At 33.2% G+C, this 22,837-nt stretch overlaps 1 protein-coding gene across 2 annotated transcripts; it reads left to right on the plus strand.

Moving 5' to 3' along the window:
- Positions 1-2,883: 2,883 nt before the first annotated feature.
- LOC112510143 (probable E3 ubiquitin-protein ligase EDA40) lies at positions 2,884-5,571 on the plus strand. Of its 2 annotated transcripts, XM_025115453.1 has the most exons (3): positions 2,884-3,117; positions 3,560-4,451; positions 4,647-5,571. In XM_025115453.1, exons 1-3 carry the CDS (start codon positions 2,899-2,901, stop codon positions 5,420-5,422), a joined length of 1,887 nt encoding a protein of 628 aa, XP_024971221.1. In that variant the 5' UTR covers positions 2,884-2,898; the 3' UTR covers positions 5,423-5,571. The 2 variants fall into 2 exon arrangements, with proteins under 2 accessions (XP_024971221.1, XP_024971220.1); XM_025115452.1 differs by having other exon boundaries at positions 2,899-3,117; positions 3,560-5,571.
- Positions 5,572-22,837: the final 17,266 nt, after the last annotated feature.

Genomic DNA, 22,837 nt, shown 5'->3' on the forward strand with positions numbered 1-22,837 from the left:
GATTAATATTTATTAATTTACATTGACTTCGAACTTATAAAATGCAATTTCTCTCATTATGTTAACATATATAATATTAATGATGGTAAATAACATTTATCGATTAGTATTTTAAAAATATATTTATTGATTTGTACTTTGAAATTTGTATTACATGTTTAAGTCCCAAAATATATATGCACAATTTTATAAAAGTGTAATCATTACAATTTTTAATTAACTAAATTACAATTTTGTTATTCGTAATTGAGAGATTAATGAATTCTTATCTCATAATTAGGAGTAAAACTGAAAAATAGACATTACTTTTTGAAAGTGACACTTACTTTGGGACAAACTAAAATAAAAAAAGTGACACTTATTTTGGGACGGATAGAGTATTTGTTTTGTTATTTGTAGACATCGTTCATCTTATAACAATGAATTATTCTCTATAGTAATTATATGTATTAATGATCGGTTAATATCTTTTTATATTAGTTATGGACTAAGTTTCTGTTTACCACATTTCTTGTATATATAATTAGTTATCATGTGATTTAGACGTACACTTATTTATTTTCTTAATGAAAATCAACAGAAGTATCATCCTCTTTTAAAAAAAAAACTTAATCATCAATCAGACAAACAAAGCATAGATTATCCAAACCTCCTGTCGTTATTATTACTTATTTTATTTAATTTTACAACTTTATTTCTAAATATATATATATATATATATACTAGAAGGGTACTGCGCAATACAGCGATATAAATCTTTATTTTAATGTTTAGTTTTTATTATTTGTCTTTATTGATATAATACGATTTTATGTGGTTTTAAAAAAACGATAATATTTTTATTTTTGAATGAAATATAAATTTGAAGATATCATAAAAAATTTAAAAATAATAAAATCGATATTAGTTTTAAATTAACTATTTAATAGTTTTCATTTTTTTTGGTGTAACTTCTTTAATTCAATTTTTTATTATAATTTAATTTAGGTCTAATAACAAATTAATTTATTTTTGATTTAATAATATAATTTTCTATATTTAAAATAGATGTTTATTCTGTATTTGATTATATTTATCTACAGTTAGTTATACGAATTTAAAAATGAAGCTTTAATAAGTTGTACTTAAGCAAAAATCACTTGTAATATTGAATTTTAAGTAATATGCATCAATAAATAGTACTAAAAACATTGTTTTTAAGAGTTTTTATCAAATGTTTTATAATATAGTGTGTGTGTGTGTGTATATATATATATATATATATGTATATATGTGTGTGTGGAGGTTCAAACGAGAACACATTCATTTTACGAGAACGCGATAACACCCTTATCACATGTGATAATACGTGTGAGGGGACCTGGTGGTATGCGGAAGACGTGTTCTATGACTTAGACCGTGCCAAACGTTGTCTGCGTCTATGATTTAGYATCACATGTGATGGTYTTGATRGATTATAGTATCATATCAACAACGCTCTTATCACATGTGATAATACGTGTGAGGGGACCTGGTGGTATGCGGAAGACGTGTTCTATGACTTAGGTCACGTCTATGATTTAGTATCACATGTGATGGTTTTGATAGATTATAGTATCATATCAACAACGCTCTTATCACATGTGATAATACATGTGAGGGGGCTTAGTGGTGTAAGGGCAACTTGGCAGTTGGCACGCAACCAAAATCGTGCCGAAAATTGATCGCGTCTCTGACTTAATATCATATGTGTATCATATGTGATGGAATAATAGTATCACACGTGATTGTCTATTATAAAATAGTGTTCTTGCGTTCTTGTAAAATGAATGTGTTTTCGTTTGAACCATTTCCCTGTTATATGTATATTAAATTTCACTAATTAGATTTTATTAACTTTTTTAAATTATTTAAATACTATTTGTTGATAATTCTATTAACAACTAACATATATTTATATAGACTATCTTTAGATCATTAACTAAAGTACTCATGCTACCGTCTAAGATGCGGTTCCCACAATAGTATGATTAGAGGTTAACTATCGTATGAGAAGTAGAGTTAAGGTAAGAATTGTAAGAAAGAATCTGGACCATCGATCATCTTTAATCTCAAATCCATCCATGTATTGCGCTTGATACGTGATTGATTCGCATTTCCGTGCATCTCATCATAATATACATCCAATGATGAAAATCTCTTTTTACAGTTATCTACTTAACTCTCATTCTTACCCGTATCCAACTCTATAATTAGACAAGATAAATGATCATATTTATTTTATTTTAATAATGTTATTGTTTAAACGTGTTTTTTATATAGGGGGTGTTTGAGATTGTTTATTTGAAACAACTTTTACTTTTCTATAAAAGTCCTTATCAACTTATTTAATTTTTTTAAAAACTTCTTATTTCTGGTTTGACACCGGTATAAGCTGTTTATCCAAACACAAAAAAATGCTTATTACCGGTGTCATACCGAAATAAGTCAATAAGTTGTTTTTATAAGCAATTTCAAACACCCCTTAGTTAAAAACATATTTCATATCAATAAACATAAATCCAAATTCACTATTAAAACATACCAAATATAAAGTATATGAGAATTTTTCTAAAAAATAAATAGAAAATCTAAAATTATAATCAAATATTCCAAAAAAGAAAAGAAAATATAATAAAAAATAAAAGAATAAACCCAAAGGTCAACAAAATCCCCCATAAAAAGAAAATTGAAATACAAAGAATTCATCATTCTTCTGCCCACTTCTCTCTCTCTCTCTCTCTCTCTCTCTCTCTCTGTGCAAGAAATTCAATGAATGCCCGCCAACAACAACAAAACAAGAGCAATCACCAAATGCACATACAAATACAATCAACCTCATAAAAACCGATTACTTTTCCTTCTTCCAGATCTTCAAAAATGGCAAGTAAATGGAAAAAAGTGAAGATGGCTTTGGGTTCTAATCTGTGTGTTTATGTGCCTACGCCGGATGAAGACGTCTCGCCACCGCAATCCGAGAGGTGTTCCGACGTTGCTTTGTTATCTCCGGCCACCGATCAATGGACTCGCGGAGGTTCTGCTTCTCTCCCCTGGTCTTCAGCCTTACGCCTCTCCAGATCCTTCAACAGATCTTCCAAGGTTTTTTTTTTCAATTTTATTTTCTCATGCTTTAATTCTTGGAATTTACATTTATATTTATTGTTTTATATTTTTTTTAAGAAGTAAATAAAAACATTGATATATGTCTGAATTTTGAAGTTTTATTTCATTTCTTATTGATAAGATGTACTGAAATTATTAGAATAGTGTGTTTTTGTATATGTTTAAATTTATTATTTATTTTATTTATTAAAAACCTATAATGTTAAATTATAGATAAATTTATACAAATTCACATATTTATTTAATTATCTTTATAAAAATTTACATATAAATTATATAATAATGAAAAAGTTATTGGTGGCCTCGTTTGTTGACTAAAAATCTTTGACCTTATTAATCAAGTTGCATAAGGAAACTTTGTTTCAATTTTGACTTTCATGTCACCTTATTAATATTAGTTTTAATTTTGACTTTTTAGAAATGCACCATATGTTTAGCCTCGATGAAACGAGGCGAAGGTCAAGCCATTTTCACGGCCGAGTGTTCCCATTCCTTCCATTTTCAGTGTATTGCTTCAAATGTGAAACACGGCAACCAAATCTGTCCAGTTTGCCGAGCCAAATGGAAACAAGTTCCGTTGCAATTGGATCCTTCTTTAGGAAGAACAAGAATCAACTCCGGGAATTGGTCGCAAGATAATCCGGTGATGACCGTAATCCGCCAGTTTCCGTCACGACAAAACTCCAATCGCCGTGTCTCCGCCCCCGTTTTCCCTCCCAACGAGCCTGCCATCTTCAACGATGATGAACCCTTGGATGTTCAAACTTCAAACAGTAATACATCCGATGGATCGTCTTTTGAACGGGTAATGATAAAAACGTACACCGAGGTTCCAGGCGTGGCCCGGTTGACCGCTGTGGATGATTTTACTGTTTTGATCCACCTCAAAGCTCCGGTTTCGAATTCCGGTCCTACGGTGAGCCAGGCTAACCGGATCCCACGAGCCCCAGTTGATCTGGTCACGGTTCTTGACATCAGTGGAAGCATGGCTGGCACAAAACTCGCCTTGCTTAAACGGGCCATGGGTTTTGTCATACAGAATCTTGGACCAGCGGATCGGCTGGCAGTGATCGCCTTCTCTTCCACCGCCCGCCGCCTCTTCTCGCTTCGGAAAATGTCAGATATGGGAAAGCAACACGCCCTTCAAGCTGTCAATTCACTGGTGGCAAATGGTGGCACTAATATCGCCGAAGGTCTGAGAAAGGGCGGCAAAGTGATGGAAGACCGCCGGGAGAAAAACCCCGTTTCGAGTGTAATACTGTTATCAGACGGGCAGGATACTTATACCGTGACTAGCGGTCCAAACCCTGGTGGAGGCCAAAACCGGTCAAACTACCAGTTACTCCTTCCCCAATCTATCCATGGTGGTGAAGGTGGTTCCGGAATCAAGATTCCGGTCCATGCTTTCGGGTTCGGATCGGACCACGATGCTTCGTCGATGCACTCGATCTCCGAAATATCTGGTGGGACGTTTTCGTTCATCGAGACCGAAAGCGTGATTCAAGATGCGTTTGCACAGTGCATCGGTGGACTTTTGAGTGTCGTGGTCAAAGGTCTACAAGTGATTGTCGAGAGTTCGAACCCAAACGTTCGGCTTCGATCTTTAAAGGCCGGTAGCTACAAGAATCACTTGATGCCTGATAGGAAATCCGGATGCATCGATGTCGGAGATCTGTATGCCGATGAAGAGAGGGATTTTCTGGTCTCGGTTAACATCCCAACAGAATCGGTTTCTCACAAGGAGACTTCTTTATTGAAGGTGAATTGTTATTATAACGATCCGCTAACAAAAGAGACCGTGAAGCTCGTAAGTGAAGAAATTACGATCAAAAGACCGCAAAATGTTGGGAAAGAAACGGTCATCTCAATCGAAGTTGACCGACAACGGAACCGGTTGCAATCGGCCGAAGCAATGATGGAAGCAAAAACCGTAGCCGAAGAGGGTGATCTGGCACGAGCAGTTTTGATCCTCGAGAAGTTCCGGAAGGTTCTTTCAGAAACCATATCGGCCAAATCTGGGGACCGTTTGTGCATGGCGCTGGATGCGGAGTTGAAGGAAATGCAAGAGCGGATGGCTAGCCGACATGTTTACGAAGCATCTGGAAGGGCTTATATATTATCGGGGCTAAGCTCGCACTCTTGGCAACGAGCCACGGCTCGCGGAGACTCGACCGAGGGTTCGAGCCTGGTTCAATCCTATCAGACTCCATCGATGACCGAGATGCTAAGTCGATCCCAGGCTCAACTAATTATCCCTGCATCACAACCAAGACCAAGGTGAAGATTAGGTTTTTGAAAATTTTGGTGTAAAGAAAAGGTAATGAAAATGGTGATGTACAAAATGGCTGTTTTTGGGGTATATGTTTGGTTTTGTTGTTATGTAACATACTTGCAATCTTTCTTATTCATTGATGATTAAAATTGAGATGTTTATTATTATTATTATTATTATTTGTTTATATAAAAGAAGGAAAAATAAATTGAATGATGAATAAAATATAGCATAATGGAAAGTTAGGGGTTGTTTACCAAACGCTTATCCGGGTAAGTGATTACCAAGTCACGTTATCTCACCGGATGAATATGGTAAGGACCAAGAATCTTACCCGGTAAGAATGAGACAAGGACCAAGAGTCTTACCCGGTAAGTGAGGGCGACGACTCTTACCACAGTAAGCGCTTACCGGGTAAATTGTTGCATATGATATCATTTTAATTGACTAAAATCTTACCCGATAAATAAATGATAGAATTAGATTTTACCAATAAACACTTAACGGGTAAGTGTTTGATAAACGAGACCTTAGTTGATTGAGTTAAGGATGAGGATTTTGTGTTGACACATCATACTCATGCCCAACTTTTTCTGTTACTTTTTCATTTTCATCACAAATTATGCCTAAAAGATGCATATTTTTGTTTAATTGTAATTTTGAAAATATATATAGTTTTAAAAGGGGTTGCTAATTCATATCCCTTCTTTCATATACGTCTTGTTCTTACCATTCCTATCTCACTTACATACTTAGTATCAGCTAACAATAGAATTCATCTTAAAAAGTCTACGTTAAAGGTGCATTTAGTATGCAGACTGCATGAGACAAAAATAAATAATACCATGTTTGGTATACCATAGGACAAAAATAAGGCTGGATAACATGGAACATAACCTTGATTTCATGGGATAAAACTTAAAGAAATTGTTCCATCAAAATAGGTTGAACAACATGGGACTACATAACAAGATTACAAAATTACAATGTTACCCTTTTTTTACACATTCTATAACTAAACCTAGGGGTTATTTGGGATTGCTTATTTAAAACAACTTATGTTTTTTTGTAAAAGTGTTTATTAACTTACGTGAAGTCAAACCGGAGTTTTATAAAAAATGTTTGGATTAGTTTATGACGGTACCAAAACATAATAAATTGATACGTTGTTTTTTAATGTTTGACAATTTTGCTTATACGCGTAAAATGACAAAAAAAAAAATACATTCCCCATCACCCTTAACCTCCACGGATGATTTCCTGGGCATTCATCGACATTTGGATTAGCATCCTTCCGTAACCCTATTTGCAAAACCTAAACCCCAATCGACAAACTTCATAAACCCTATCTCCATCTCTCAGTTTTTCATCTCCAATTGATATCGTAACCTTATCTTTTTTAACCTCCATAGATGATTTTCTGCGTATTCATCAACCAGAGCATCCTTCTGATTATCTCCATCTTTTGCAAATAAGGAATTAAGAAGTGGATCGATACCGATTTTGTACATAAATCATATTTGTTTTGATCAATCAATCACTGTCTTCGCTGATTTCTACTGAGTGTGCTGCTATTACCACTGTGTGCGTTCTTGGTGTGTATGTGTGTGTGTGTGAGAGAGAGAGAGAGAGAGAGAGAGATTCCCATTTATGGAGATGATGCAGATGGTGAAACAAGCAAGAACACATGGAATGAGACGAATGTGATTGATGAGAAGTATTAGCTTTAGGGTTAAAAAAATAATTTGATTTTTAAAGCTGATATGTTGTTTCTGATAAGTCAGAAAAGAGTAATTTATCAAAAAAAAAATATTACCAGTTTAACACTAGTATAAACTTTTTTTTTCTTCTCGTCCAAACACTAAAATACTGTAACACACCGTAGTAAGTTAACCAAACACCCCCTAATCAAAATCGACACCTCCACCACTCTCGGCTTCTTTCAGATTCGTTCATCGACTTCTCCTACCAGATTATTTGTCGACTTCTCCTTCCAGATTCTTCATCGACTTCTTCCAGGATTCTTCATCGACTTCCTCTCAATTTCTCTATTAAGTCTTCGATTTCTCAAGTACGATGTCTTGGGTTTTGTATTAGATTTTCGATTAGGTTTCATCTTGTTGATTCCATGGTTTTTGAGTTCCAGAGTTGTCGATTCCATTATGGTTCGTCTTGTCTATTTCATGATCCTGCCCTGTAACCGACCATAATCTAAATTAGGAGGGGAAAAAATAGTACTAATGCTTTCAATTCCATGGTTTTCTAGTTCATATATAAATGCTTTCAATTCCATGGTTTTCTAGTTCATATATAAATGTTTTCGATTCCATGGTTTCTAGTTCGTCTTCCATGGTTTTCATATATAAAGGCTTTATGGATTTTGTACTGATGGATCGAAATCACTTGATTGTACTCGTTAATATATGAAATATTTACATTCAAATGTTCGTGTATTTGTTTTGCCTTACAATTTGGTTAATTGAATTGAAGAACAGAAATAATGAAAGAGAGATCAACTGAGATACAACGTATTACGCACGAAAGTGACGTAAAACTTTAGCAATTTTGTGTGATTTGTTTAAAACTCGTGGTGGATTATTAGATGATGGTAACATGACAATTAATGAGCAAGTTGCTATATTTATAAACATATTAGCACACCACAATAGTACCATCCAAGTTAAATTCTATAGGTCAGGGAATTGAAAGAATAAGTGCTTTATTGCATTTGGAAGGCGTGTTGCTAGTCAAACCAACTTTTATAGAAGATGATTGTACGGATTCACGATGAAAATGGTTTAAGGTAATTATTGTAATACTTTTTATGCAATACATAATCGAAACCACCACCTCTTGCACTTCTCCACCGGTGTGGCTTGATGCCACATTAGACATGTTATCAAACTTTACGAACTGTGCCATTTGAGCAGCTGCCAAATGGGCATAGCAGATCGGAGCAACTACACAAGAACAAAATAAACAACAAAAAAGTCATCCAACAAAAGTTACCCATCGAAACCAAGGACTGTTTTGTAAATTCACAAGTCCTAAATCATATTTTCAAGAGTCAACTCAGTTAAGCATATATATACTACCTACAAATATGGCAGTTTTGCTCCTTTGGTACTTGCATTATCCATGATCCCAAATTGATCACTCTATATCGAAAACCATCAACTATTTGTTATAAAAAACATTCTTTAAAACTTTACAACTTATACGTAGGATAGCGAATGAACAAACTCTTGCAAATTATCGGTCTAAAAGTCAATCTGATCCATAGGTACATGGTAATGCGTAGGCCTAGTAGTACCCTAAAACCAACAAAAATCGAGTTAGTTACTACTCGCAATCAAAAATATGTACAAAAGCTTCCATGGAACTCATAATCGGTCCATTCTGAGCACACAAGTAGAAGCCATTATTCTTCAGATGACACACTTTACTGTCGATGATTGTTCTTGAAACGGGAAAAAAGTTATGTTCATTTTCCTCATTCCAAATCATTAATCTTCAAGAATCGGATTTTAGTTGCAACTTTTATTAACGGAAAACATCGATCATAAGTTTGGATTTCATAATAGATCGCCATAAACTTTGGATTCACTCGCCATCCAAAAACTTGCAGGCCTACATCAAATTATATATAAGTCTAAATGACTTTAATTTCAACTTTTATCAACGAAAAAACATTGATCAAAATAGTCAGATGGTGAAGGTCTTTTCTGGCGGCAAATTTTGTTGTGACCTTAAATTCACGCTCCTATCTGTAACAACAATTACATAAGATAATGCTTTTGAAAAGACCTAAAATAACAAGATATTGGAAAATAAATTATACCCATTGTTCTCGGCGGTTTCAACGACTCCTTATAATCAAAAGGCAAAGCCCCTGCACTTTTCTTTCCATCATATGTCAGCAACAAATTTCCGAGGTGTGAATATGACTTAATAAGAAAATTCATGATCTCTCTACATTTAATCTTTAAAGTGACCTCAAGAACAATCGTCACATAAAACCAATATTATAATTATGAAATACAAAATACAAAATTATTAAAGCAAACAACTAAAGTTTCAAAATCCATCACTTTCCATTTTATATGAACACTTAGAACAAAAGGGGTTTTCAGATTGCTTGAAAAATCTAACATGACCAAAATTAGGTCAATTCTGACTTGAGAAATTCGAACTCTAGATATTGAAAATGAAGAAAACTTCTAAATCAAGGTTCACAGGGGAAAAAAAACACAAACGTAAACCCTAACTCAAGAAGGACTGGAATCAACACGCGAAATCCATCTATCTTTGTACACCTGTTGATTGGTCATGAGAGGTGCCAAAACTGCTGTAGCATCTAAGGTGGCGTTGCCAGTAACTGTTGGATCCGGATCTACATTGAGCGTATTTCTACGACATTTGAGAATTTAGGGTGGAGGGAGGGATTAACGATCCATGCATCATTTTGAACATCATCAAACATGTTTTGAGGGAGAGGGATAGAAATCAGGGTGGTTTTGGAGATTAATTGAGGTTAAAAAATAAAAAATAAAAAATAAAAAATAATAATTGAACGTGGGGGGTAGATGTAATCCCAAAATAAATAATTTAAAGGGTTGAGATTTAATATTAAGTTTGATTTTAAAAGGCTAAGATTTAAATGACAGGTTTTTGACTCACTGTGGTCAATATTATATATATAATCTCAAATCCACCCTTGAATCGTGCTTGATACGGGGATGGATTTAGTGCATCGCATCCTAGTGTGCATCTAATGGTGAAGATCCCTTCTTATGTTTTTCACCTTAATTCTCCTTCTCACTGTAACGCAACCCTAATCTCTCTATACACAGACACACACATATATGGTTGGGCTCCGGTAAGAAGGAAAATTATGGTGAGAAAGGATCTCCATCACTGGATCGATCATAATTGAAGATCAACACTAATGAGATGCACCGAGATGCATTGGATCAATTCCCGTGAGAAGTGCAATTCATGGGTGGGAGTGAGATTAAAAGTGATCAATGGTTCATATTATTTCTTACGCTTCTCATCTTAACTCTTTCTCTCATATGATACTCTGCTTATATATATATATATATATATATATATAATTATAAAAACTTAATATTATATAATATTTGTTTATAGTGGCCACATTTTTTGACCTCCAAATATAGAAGTCATATACGAAGATCTCTATTTTTTAGTATTTTAATGTTGGATTGAATATTGATGTTTTTAGTGTTGAATGGCGAAACCATGCCTTTAGGAAATAACATATCTAATGGGATAATATTATATCGAAGTAAAAATTCAATTGTAGTTATCAAACTTTATGCTTCACTTTTTAACGTGACAATATTAAAGAGGTTAGGCCGGAGGGGCTGAAGCTGAAGCTGAAGCTGAACAGGCATGGTGGTTAAAAAGGACCCATTTTTTATTGGGTTGTTAAATTGAAATCCTGTTGGGCTGTTAAGCCCACAACCCACTTTTTTGTTTACTATTTTTTAGACGGTCGTAATTATTAATTAATGACATACATTAATTATTTATCTCATAACCAATGACTTTATTTATTTAATTCAACTATTATTTACTACTTTAGTCTCAAGTAAACTTTTGTTAATTATCTGAATTAATCTTAATCTTTACGATCTACGGATTAAATTCATTGGTGACATTTTTGTAATACTTTCATCTATGATTCGTATTAAACATAAATGAACCATAGTGAACAACGGTATTTTTGGAAAAGATCAGGGAGAATATATCGCAATACCCACGAACAATGGATTGATTTTCGTTAAGGAAATGCTAAACAATCTCGTTGCTTCAATCCGTCGTAATCTTGATTAAAAAGTCTCTCCAAAATCGCCTCTTATCGCCCCTCTTTGAGATGGATTGCCAATTGCCCCCAACCCTAGTTGTGATAATGATTTAAATTGACTCAGAGGTGTTCGCTAGTTTAAACTAGAGAATAAACTAGCCCGAGAATTCCAAACTAGTTTGACCCATCAAACTAGCTTGGAAAGTAGCCCTGGTCACTGTTTTGACTTCCCACTTCTTGGATGGACTTTGACTCATCCCTTAACCTCAACAATTTTTCACTTTGGTCCTTGAATTACAACTACTCGATTCCGTCATTATTTTCTCAGTTAACGCCCAATTCCGTTAGATTTGCTTCGAATGATTTACACTTGTGATACTTGCAATAAACTGTGAAAAATATGCTTCTTTTACTTAGAACTCAAGCAAAATCTCATAGAAGGTGATGCCCTCTTATGGTCATTTTACAGTTAGTCCTTTGACTTGAGATCATGGAGTTTGCTTTATATGAGTGATGTACTTTGATAACAAATTCTAATCATTTTGTAACTGGTGACATAATGGTTGTTGAGTATATCACATATCATTTAGTAGTACTAGCATGGATCAAGATACGATTTGTTCCTCTCGTATGACGAGAGTAATATCCCTGGACCCTTCTATTGAATAATACTGGGAAAGTGCATGCATGCTCAAATGATCAGTATAGAATACTTATATCTATCTTATTAGTGTACTCCGGACACAAGAAACTAAAGATCAAACACAACGAGGATGACACATCCATGCCTCGTGTTCGATCTGGATATCTGAACAAAGGGACATAAATGTATACATTGATAATTGTACACCCCCATTTTCACCCTTGGGCAATGTCACATCATGAACGTATATACTTCATAAATACTCCAAAATAGTGGCTAACTTAAAATCGTTTATAGTGGAAGACTACAAAACAATAATTAATGTAATTTCAATACTAATCTATCCCATATCGGGATACTTTACAAAACTGGTCTAACGAATAGGTTTAAGCATATACATCTATACACCTAATAAATAAGTAACTTGGGTGACACGTGTCATCTTTTGGTGAGTCGGTTATCTTATTTTCCCGCCTAAACATGTATCTAGACACAATTTACATTAGTGGTTCAAAAAGTCCTATTTGGTTGACATCTGTCCCTCTAAAAATGTATTTTTTATCTTGGTTTAACTGGTTTCCCTACTAAACGGGATTTAGTTGAGACTAATTTTTTTCAGCTAATCTGACAGCTTATTGCTGACAGCCTTCAGCTAATCTGACAGCTTATTGCTGACAGCCTTCAGCTTGTAGTTTCAGCTTATCATGACAGCTTTCAGCTTATCACTGACAGTTTATCACTGACAGCCTTCAGCTAATCTGATAAGTTATTGTTGACAACTTTCAGCTAATCTGACAGTTTATTGTTGACAGCCTTCAGCTAAACTGACAGGTTATTGCTGACATTCTTTAGCTAATCTGACAGGTTATTGCTGACAGTCTTCAACTTGTGTTTTCAGCTTATCGTGACAGCTTTCAACTATCACTGAAGAGGCAACTTTCAGCTTTCAGCTTATCGCTGACAACTTTCAACTATCACTTGTTGATGTTGTCAAGGAGTTATGTAAGACGAGTTTTGTTGGTTAACATGCCGGCTATAAAAGGTTTTTTTTTTGCCAAAAATATGTTTATATTTGTTCAAAATAACACATTTAATTTTATTCTAGGGTTAACTTCATTTTAACTAATTATTGATATAGTTTCATTTCTAAATTCAAATCTGAAGAGTCATTTTTTAGTCATTCTTCAGAGTTATTTCAAGAGTACAAGTCTGAAGTAGAATCATACTTTCAATGATCATTCATATCTGTAAGATAAGTTCCTGACATGATTTAATTTTTTCAAATTACCCTATATAATACACGGGATTGAACCTAGTACATATATATATATACGCACACACACACACTCTTAACTAAATGGCAAGTCTCTAAGCGTGTCTCTTGCCCTTGTCCAACCTTGAACTTTCTGCCCTGGGATGCATATTATAATCAGATTTTAAAGCTCAACGACTTCATGGTTTTCGTACAACAACACTCATCAATATCATATATCACAATGCATCACAGATAAGGAAAACATCATATGCATTCTCAAAAGAAACACTTTTACAATATCTCATAAACTATCCCATTAAATAATAACTGATAGTTCCTAAGCATTCCCTGGGTGTATACTGCTTTCCTTAGAACAAGGAACCCATTACGGGATCATACTACTATGTCACAAGCATTCCCTGACGTGGATGGCTCATATAGAGCCAGTCACCCATATCGGGGTCGTGCCTTTCTTTAAGCGTGACATACATTACTGACACCTCTTTCCATTGACGGTGTACCTTAGGTACCATTTAAAACAACCATAAAACTTTAGCATGCAGGGAATGTTTATAACCCAAAATGTTTAGCATGCATACCCATAAATATCTATATACATCATAAAAACGAGAACATGTAATTAAAACATCTTATCATGCATAACATACATCATCACATAATCATACATGTACAAATACATTTCATACATATGTATACATCCTAGTGACATGTCATGAAGACTTATCTAATAATAGATTACGCAGTGATAAGCTCCAACTAATAACCTACAATTTATAAATGTAATAAATAATTAAGGGACTATTAACCTCTAAATCATAGGTTAAATAACTCCCCTCAATGTTAATTTAGCGTCTTTATAATTGGGTACCCTAACCTTGTCATCTTATAGCATCTTAAACAACCGTACAATTTACGGTGCTTTATTCACCTTAATAAATGATTTAAACACTCCAATTAATTTAATAACTTCTAACATTTAAGTTATAAAAAGTAATTGGCTTAAAGGCTCCTTAATAATCTCATTAATTTAAATTAGAATTGTACTCGCGCAATACAGCAAGATACATCTTGATTTTAATGTTTCGTTTTATATTTTGGCTCTATCGATGTTATAATGCGATTTTATGTGGTTTTGAGAAAAAATAAAATGTTTTTATTTTTGAATGAAATATTATAATTTTTTTAAAAATAAGCGAAATTAGTATTAAATCAACTATTTAAAAGTCTTATTTTTTATGTAATTTCTTTAATTTATCTTTTTATTATAATTTAATTTAAGTTTAATAATGAAATAATTTATTTTTGGTTTAATATTATAAATTTTATAAAGATAATAATTAGATATTCTGTTAAATTCAATGATTATCCTAATTATATTTTAGATTTTTTATATTTAAAATGAGATGTTTATCTTGTATTTGATTATGTTTATCTGCAGTTAGTTACACGAATTCATATATAGAGCTTTAATAAGTTGTATTTATGCACAATCTACTTGCAATATTGAGTTTTAAGTAATATGCATTAATAAACAGTATTTTACGCATAAAAAGTGATTTTTAGGAGTTTTTGTCAAATGCTTTATAATATAGTATAGATAAATAAATTTCTAAAAATAAATAAATAAAATAAAATTATCTGTTTAGAGTTTACTTGATTAAACTAATATTTTTTATCCAAAAATTAAAGCTAAAAATATTAATTCAACATTAATAAATAATTTGGACCTTATCTCATTTAAATAAAAGGCCCAATGGCATCTTCACCTCATCGGCTTACCGGTTACCTCTCCCAAGCCCAGCTCCAGCCAGACCCCAGTTTGGCCCATGGAGCTCCTGACTAACCCGCCCGGCATCCACGGTGACCCGATTGCGAGTGCTGCTTTTGGCCCGTACGACTTCGTTTCTTGATCGTTTTTCATGATTCTTTTTGAAAAAATTTCGTAACACATGTATCTAACTCTAGAAACAAGAATCACTTACAAATACTTAATATTTAGAGAGATATCAACATCTGAAGTTTTTGTTTTTACCATAACGTGTACTTCTTTCTTTTCCCGATAACCAGATGGCCTTTCGGCCCTGATTTCGGTTTGAAAAAACTTATAGCATTTAATCAACATTATTTAATCTATCTCAAGTGTATGGAGGATCTCATGCCTTATTTCACCGAAAAAATTCCTGAACGACGTTTTAACATTTGTCAGAATTTTCTCACGACCCCATACCAACTCTCGAACTGTTTGAGAGACTTTTAGAGGATGGAACTACTGATTTGTATGAGAAAAATGTATCCCTCCCAAGGCTCCTTATAGAGTCTCGAGATTTGATTTAGTCGGGGAAGGAAATCGCATTTTTCTTAATTATATTTCAGGGGTGTTTGGGATTGCTTATAAAAACAACTTATTGACTTATTCCTGTTTGGTAATAGTAACAAGCACTTTTAAGTGTTTGGATAAACAACTTATACCGGTGTCAAACCGGTAATAAAGTGTTTTTGAAGAAGTCAAACTATTCTGACTTATAATAAGTTGATAAATCCTTTTATAGAAACACATAAGTTATTTCAAATAAGCAATCTCAAACACCCCCTTAAAACGTTCCATTCTAAATATTTAGAATTTTCATAATTGACCCCTCTCCATCTTAACTCGACCAAATTTGGTCCTCCATTATGAATACCATCTACCTTTAAATTATTCAATTTCCTTGATTAATAACAACAATAATTAATGCACCCAAAAAATCATTAAAACGCTTCATTTCCATCTTAATTCATTATATGTATGTATGCATGTATATAGTATATATGTATGAAATGTATTGTTCTTTATGGATTTCAGTTATTCTTAGTGAAATGTACTGAATTTTGATAGGTTAAAATCATCTTAATGAACTTGATTGGGTCTTTATGGATCGTATTGGACTAATTCACTGTTAATTAACCCCGATAGGTCATCATATGCTTTAATGACTCTTAATTAACTATTTTGAACTACCATCCAAGAATAGATCGATGTATCTAGGTGTGTATGTGTGTGGTCGAGATATGTATGAGATGAACTTCAATGGATCTTCATGAATTGTAATAGGTCTTGATGGCCGTATTACACTCGCTGTTATTAAAAAACAATATTGGACATTCATGGGATTTAGTGGTTCTTAATGAACTTGATTGAACCTTGATGGGTTTAAGTGACTCTTAATGAAATGTGTTGAGCTTTAATGGGGTTACAGTGGCTCTTAATGAACTATTGGGCTTTCATGGGTTTTAGTGGTTTTTAATGAACTTGATTGGGCCTTGATGGGTTTTAACGACTCTTAATGAACTATGGACTTATATGGCTCGTATTGGACTCAATGACCGTCAATTAACCTCACTGGTATTCATGTGCTTCGATGACCCTTATTTAACTATATTGGGCGTTTACGAGTTTCAGTGACTTTTAGCGAACCTGATTGGGCTTTGATGAATTGTTATTGGCCTTAATGGGTCGTATTTGACTTAGTGACTGTTAATGAACTTCACTGCACATTCGTGGTTTTCGGTAGCTATTAATAATGGGCCTTGACTGGCTACAATAGTTAGTAACGAACTGTATTTGGCCTTATAGGTCGCAATGGACTCACTGTTGTTAATGAACTATATAAAATACATAAATGCACTATAGGTATACATGATTCATACATTTTGTTAGATACAATTCATTCATAAGCATATTATACATATACATACAGACACATTTATCATTAAAATTGAAATGCATTTATTAATACTAAATTATATAAATGATAAATGCATTTATACCTAAAAAATAATTCTTAATAAAAAAATTAAAACTATTAATTGATTTTTTAAATTAAAAAATTAAAATCAAATGATATCTTAATTTTTTGCTTAGAACTCCCGAATTAGAAAATAAAATTAAGTCGGTAACTATATTTTAATTTTAACTTATATTTTTAGAAACTTTAAAATGAAAAATGAAAAACTAAATTAAAATATCCATCTGTAATTACTGACGGATTACCAGCAAATATTTAGTTTTATACGTTAATTTTTAAGAAACTCCAGAATTAAAAAAAATTTAAAATACTTGTCGATAATTATATTTTTAAATATCCATTTCGTCGATAATTACTGATGGATAAAATATTTTAATTGAAACCGTCGATGATCGATCGTTGTTCCGTCGGTAATTACCGACAGATCAAATCTGCCGGTAATATCCGTCAGTGATGGTCAATTTTCTAATACTGATATTTAATATATTGGTTATTTATGATATGAATAAGAAATTTGGAACAATAAGTCACGCAATAAAACAATAAAAGTGTTACAATAAGTTTATAAGACGTCTTTGTGTATCGTAGCAAATGTTTTAGAACAATTTTCAAATAAGGTGTCATATTAGCTATAAATACAAGTGTTTTATAAAAAGATGAGTTTAAAGGACAGTTCTAAAGAAATGTCTCAAAATATCTAATACGACATTTTATTTGAGAAATATCCTAAGAAAAACTTGTTATGATGCCTAAAAGCGTCCTATATACTCATTGGGAACACTTTAAGATATGACAATTTATTGTTTGGTCTTATAAATATATAAGTCATATAAAACAGTCTATTGAGACAATTAAATATTTTAGACGTCTTATAAACTCAATTTTGTTATAATGATTATGACTGGACTCGTCATGTCTTGATTAATTTGACCAATCCTAACAATTATTCTTTTTACTGAGGGGCCATTTACCAAACACTTACTCGGGTAAGTGTTTACCAAGTAACATTATCTCACCGCATTAATATGGTAAAGACAAAGAATCTTACCCGAAAAGAGCGAGACAAAGACCAAGAGTCTTAATGCTCACGTCTATTCCCTATTTGGATTAACAAGTAATATTTCGTCGAACTTTACACGATTATATTTTACTATGACAAAATTGGTTTTGTAGGAATAATATAGTTTATAGAACTTGTGTTTATAGAATCAAATTATAAATCATCATATCTAAAAGCGTTGCAATAAGTTTATAAGACCTTTTTAGGCGTTTTAACAAGTTTTTTTATGATGTTTTTAAAATAAAATGTCCTATTAGCTATGTTATTGGACACTTTTTAGAAATGTCCTATAAATCCATCTTTTTATAGAACAATTGTGTTTATAGGATACTTTTTTAAATAGTGTCATATAAAATAGTTAATACAACACTTTATTTTTAAGGTGTTCTAAAAAACTTGTTACAATGCCTAAAAGCATCCTATAAACATATTGTAACACTTTTAGATAAAACACTTTTTGGTTTGGTCCTATAAAATATATTTTTAAGGATTTTATTGAACATTTCATTAGAAATTATGGCAGCAATAAAATAAATATATGTAAATATCATACACTTTAACAATTAAAATTGACATAAGTCATTACAATTGTTGTTGAGAGTTGAACATGAATTAAAACTGTAGGCAAATTTCAAAAGGTTTTTCGACAGTATCATAAAATAATCAACATAATATAAAATTAAAAAAAAAATTACAGTTATAACATACAGTACAAAACAAAAAGAAAATAATTGTCAATTTTAACGATGTATTCTTAGGGTTTAACTTTTTGAGGTCCGTCAAAACGATTTATTGTTAGGGCTAACCATGAAAACTTCATTTTCAGTTTCGATATGCTACTGTAGCCTCTCGGTTTTCCGGCGTTGATATGTAAGTTTGAATGAACAACTCAAGTCTTATCATATGCTCAAAAATAGAGTCGAAAAGACGCAAAGTAAGTATTTGTTTATTTGGATTTTAAAAGTTGGAGTTCTATATAAACTAAACATAAATAATTCGTTTTCAATATATATTAGAACCTTCATTCTCTTGTTAAGAGCGTTTTTAAATAGTAATTTAATGGGGTTTTATATATTTTACATCCAACATAGAAAAAAAAAAGAACTTGCAACTTTTACATCATATAAATACGTGTTTGAATGTACTCTTTCAAAGTAAAAAGAAGGATCGAGTGAGAATACGAGTTAAGATAAGAAGAGATTTGGACCCTTTATCACTTTTAATCCCAAACACAACTTATGAATTACGTTTTTAAAGGGGAATTGATCTTATATGCTTCTACAATTATGATTGATTCACTGATTAAGATCCCTTCTCAGCATAACTTTAATTCTCACTGGAACCCAACCCTTCAAAGTAATTATCGTAAAATCAACAGTTTAAAGTAAGATAATTATGTGTAACGGAGTCAATAAAATGGTGAATAATCAGATAATTTTACAGTTACAATCGTATATACAAATTTGTTGTAACGACTTGTTAATTTCTAAAAGCTATTTATTTCTTATCCAACAAAAATACCATTTTGACAACTATTATAAATTATAAAACTGATTATCTTGACTTGGGGGGTGTTTGGGATTGCTTATAAAAACAAGTTATTGACTTATTCTGGTATGACACCGGTAATAAGCACTTTTGAGTGTTTTGGATAAATAACTTACACTGGTGCCAAACCGGTAATTAGGAGTTTTTGAAGAAGTTAAACCCTTCTGACTTATAATAAGTTGATAAGAGCTTTTGTAGAAAAGCAGAACTTATTTCAAATAAGCAATCCCAAACACCCCCTTAAAGTTGCAATAATCAAATTCTTATAAATCGTAATTATACAAAACCTAGCTTGTAGTAATTACGTTGAAATTGTTAGGGTATTTGATAATTCTGCAATTCTACTTAAGTGTTATTTTGATGCTTCTTTAGTTGAAATTGTTGCCATTTTGGCAATTGCTAGTATTTGCAAATTGTTTAGGATATTTGTCAACTATGGATAAGTTTTAACAAGAAGTTGATATCGCTGTAGCTAATATCCCCATTCTGCCCTTGGGTGATAACCATTCAACGTAATGTGACTTGGTAAGCGCTAACCGTGGTAAGAGTCGTCGTCATCACTTACCGGGTAAGATTGGTCCTTGCCATATTAATCTGATAAGGTAATGTACTTGGTGAACACTTACCTGAGTAAGTATTTGGTAAATGACCCCTCAGTGATGTTTGTCGAGATGAAAGTGCCCCAAAGTAATAACCCATGAAGCGAGGATCGGCCTTGTCTGCGTCAATAACGCGTTCTAGGCCACATTAAAAAACAAGAACTAATAACGAGTAATGTGAATAATCTTGCGAGTATGATATTTGCATACATAAGCATCTATGTTGCTAGCAAGTTATTGTTTATTTGTTGCATTATACTTTATGCGAGAAACTTCTAACAATGCCATGTTTTATTATGCTAAGTTCGTTTATCAAATCATGGATTTACTAAGCTTTAAGCTGACTAGTCTTGCTTATCTCAGGAGCATGTAAGTCGAGAGACGATAAGGGCAAATGACAAACCTAACCTTAGTATGCACAGTAGCAATTATTTATTCTCTTGTGTTTGAGTTTGTATGAACAATATTAAGTACATTGTATTCATGGCCATGAAAACTATCTAAACCTTTTTTAGGCACCAAAGAAACTCAACATTGATTACCGAAAGAATCAAACGAACAAATACAAGAAACACCGAGGCAAATTAGTTTCATCCTCAGCACAAGCTGGATAGAAACAAGAGTTCCTGGTGATGTTATGTGATACCATGTTTGCAAATTGTTTCACCAAGTAAACCAAGATATTACAAACATCACGAAGAATTGGCTTGCAGTCTTGGATTTAATTTTGCTTATGCGGTAACTGTTGGAAATTTGTAGGTTGGAAGTTAACCTTCCATCCCACATTGGTAGAGAGTTTATTTCTAGAGAATGCCTTATAAGCTTCTCTAGAAATAAACTCTCTACCAATGTGGGATGGAAGGTTAACTTCCAACCTACAAATTTCCAACAATCCCCCACCAGGTTGGAAAGTTTCCTGACATTCATGGTAGACAATGTTACAGTGGTGTCACTAAGATTAAACCCTATTTAATATAAGTATGCAAGAAGGGATCAATCCAATGGTATTCTTAGAATTTAAACCTTGAATCTTGCGACCACTTCGGCTTACCTACACACATCATCTATCCACCTTGATCTCTCACTGAGCGCTAATACGGCCATGCGCTAAACCCTGTTTCATGACTTACTCAAAGAGAAACCACTACTCTTCTTTTGAGGCGGCACCACCTCTAAGTCATATAGGCAAAGTTCTATAACATCTTCGTTGTTAAGATGCCTCTAAACCTTGTTAAGAGATTAACTCATCCTTGTTCTCAACAACGCCGTACTATCTTTCACCTTACATGGATCTATCGTTTGATAGTACCTTCTATCAGTCAAGTGACTTGTTGTTACCCTTTAAACTTGGTAAATAGGAGCACTATATCCAAGTTGGGTTTCCATCACTGACTGATTCTATGTGGTTTCAGACCCATGTCTCTGGTGGTTGACCCTACCAAGTCTCTCGTCAGAGGCTTGGTTAGTGGATCTGCCAAGTTTCCACAAGACTTGACAAACACAATACTTATGGTACCATCATCAATTAGTTGTCTCACGTAGTTGTGTCGGAGACCTATGTGTCGCGACTTCCCATTATATACAACATTGTATACTTTGGACAGTGTGGCCTAATTGTCACAATACATGGGAATAGAGGGAGTCGGTCGAGGCCATAAATGGATATCTGTCAACAAATCTCTAATCCATTCAACCTCTTTGCCCGCTGCCGCTAGGGCAATAAATTCGGCTTCCATAGTCGAATGGGCGATACACGTTTGTTTCTTGCTCGCCCAAGAAATCGCTCCTCCAGCAAGAGTATAAATCCACCCACTTGTGGATTTAGAATCACTTGAATGATCTATCCAACTGGCGTCAAAATATCCCTCCAAGATTCCTGGATGCGTAGAGTATGTCAACTTTAGTTCTTGGGTTCTTTTCAAGTAGCCCAATACTCTACCAATTGCTTTCCAGTGATTTGAACCCGGATTGCTCGTATATTGATTCAGTCTACTCACAGCAAAAGCAATATCCGGTCTAGTGCAATGCATTGCATACATCATGCATCCTATTGCACTAGCATATTCTAGTTGAGCCACTACTATGCCATTATTTTTATTGAGTTTCACACTTGAATCAAACGGAGTATTAAACTCCTTTATATTCAAATGTTGAAACTTTGTCAGTATCTTCTCTATGTAATGAGATTGACATAGAGAGATTTGAGATGCTGATCTTTTGATCTTTATCCCAAGGATGGTATTGTTGGTCCCGTAAGGGTCTACAAGAAGAGAAACAGTTTGTAGAAGGGGGGGATGAATACAAACACAATATTTTCAAATTTAAAATATATATTGATAGAGAAGATCAATACAGATTTTACAAGATTGTTTGCGGAAAGATAAGGTAATAAAAACCTATCTAAACAATCTTTGGTTACACACAAAGAGTTAGTAATTACAAGAAAAGAAGTTGCTAAAAGAAAGATCCTTTACTTAAGCTAGAAAATGCTTGAAGTAAGAATTAGGTTAGAGAGAGATGCGCGCTCTCTGCATGGAGAAAAAACACTTCTATTTATACCCAGTGCATTAAATGTCCATATAATGCAATATGGTAGGTTTATAGTGCGTGTCAAACCTTAAGAGGAAGGCTTGTTCTTTGCTACAGTGAATAGTACAAAAACATAATTTCATGAGCATAC

This window comes from Cynara cardunculus, assembly GCF_001531365.2.
Source record: "Cynara cardunculus var. scolymus isolate 2C chromosome LG 3, CcrdV1, whole genome shotgun sequence".
NCBI lineage: Eukaryota > Viridiplantae > Streptophyta > Magnoliopsida > Asterales > Asteraceae > Cynara > Cynara cardunculus.

Coding starts and splice junctions, on each gene's coding strand:
- LOC112510143 (XM_025115452.1), top strand. CDS start 2,899: ATGGCAAGTAAATGGAAAAAAGTGAAGATGGCTTTGGGTTCTAATCTG. Junction 3,118..3,559: donor CCTTCAACAGATCTTCCAAG/GTTTTTTTTTTC, acceptor TTGACTTTTTAG/AAATGCACCATATGTTTAGC.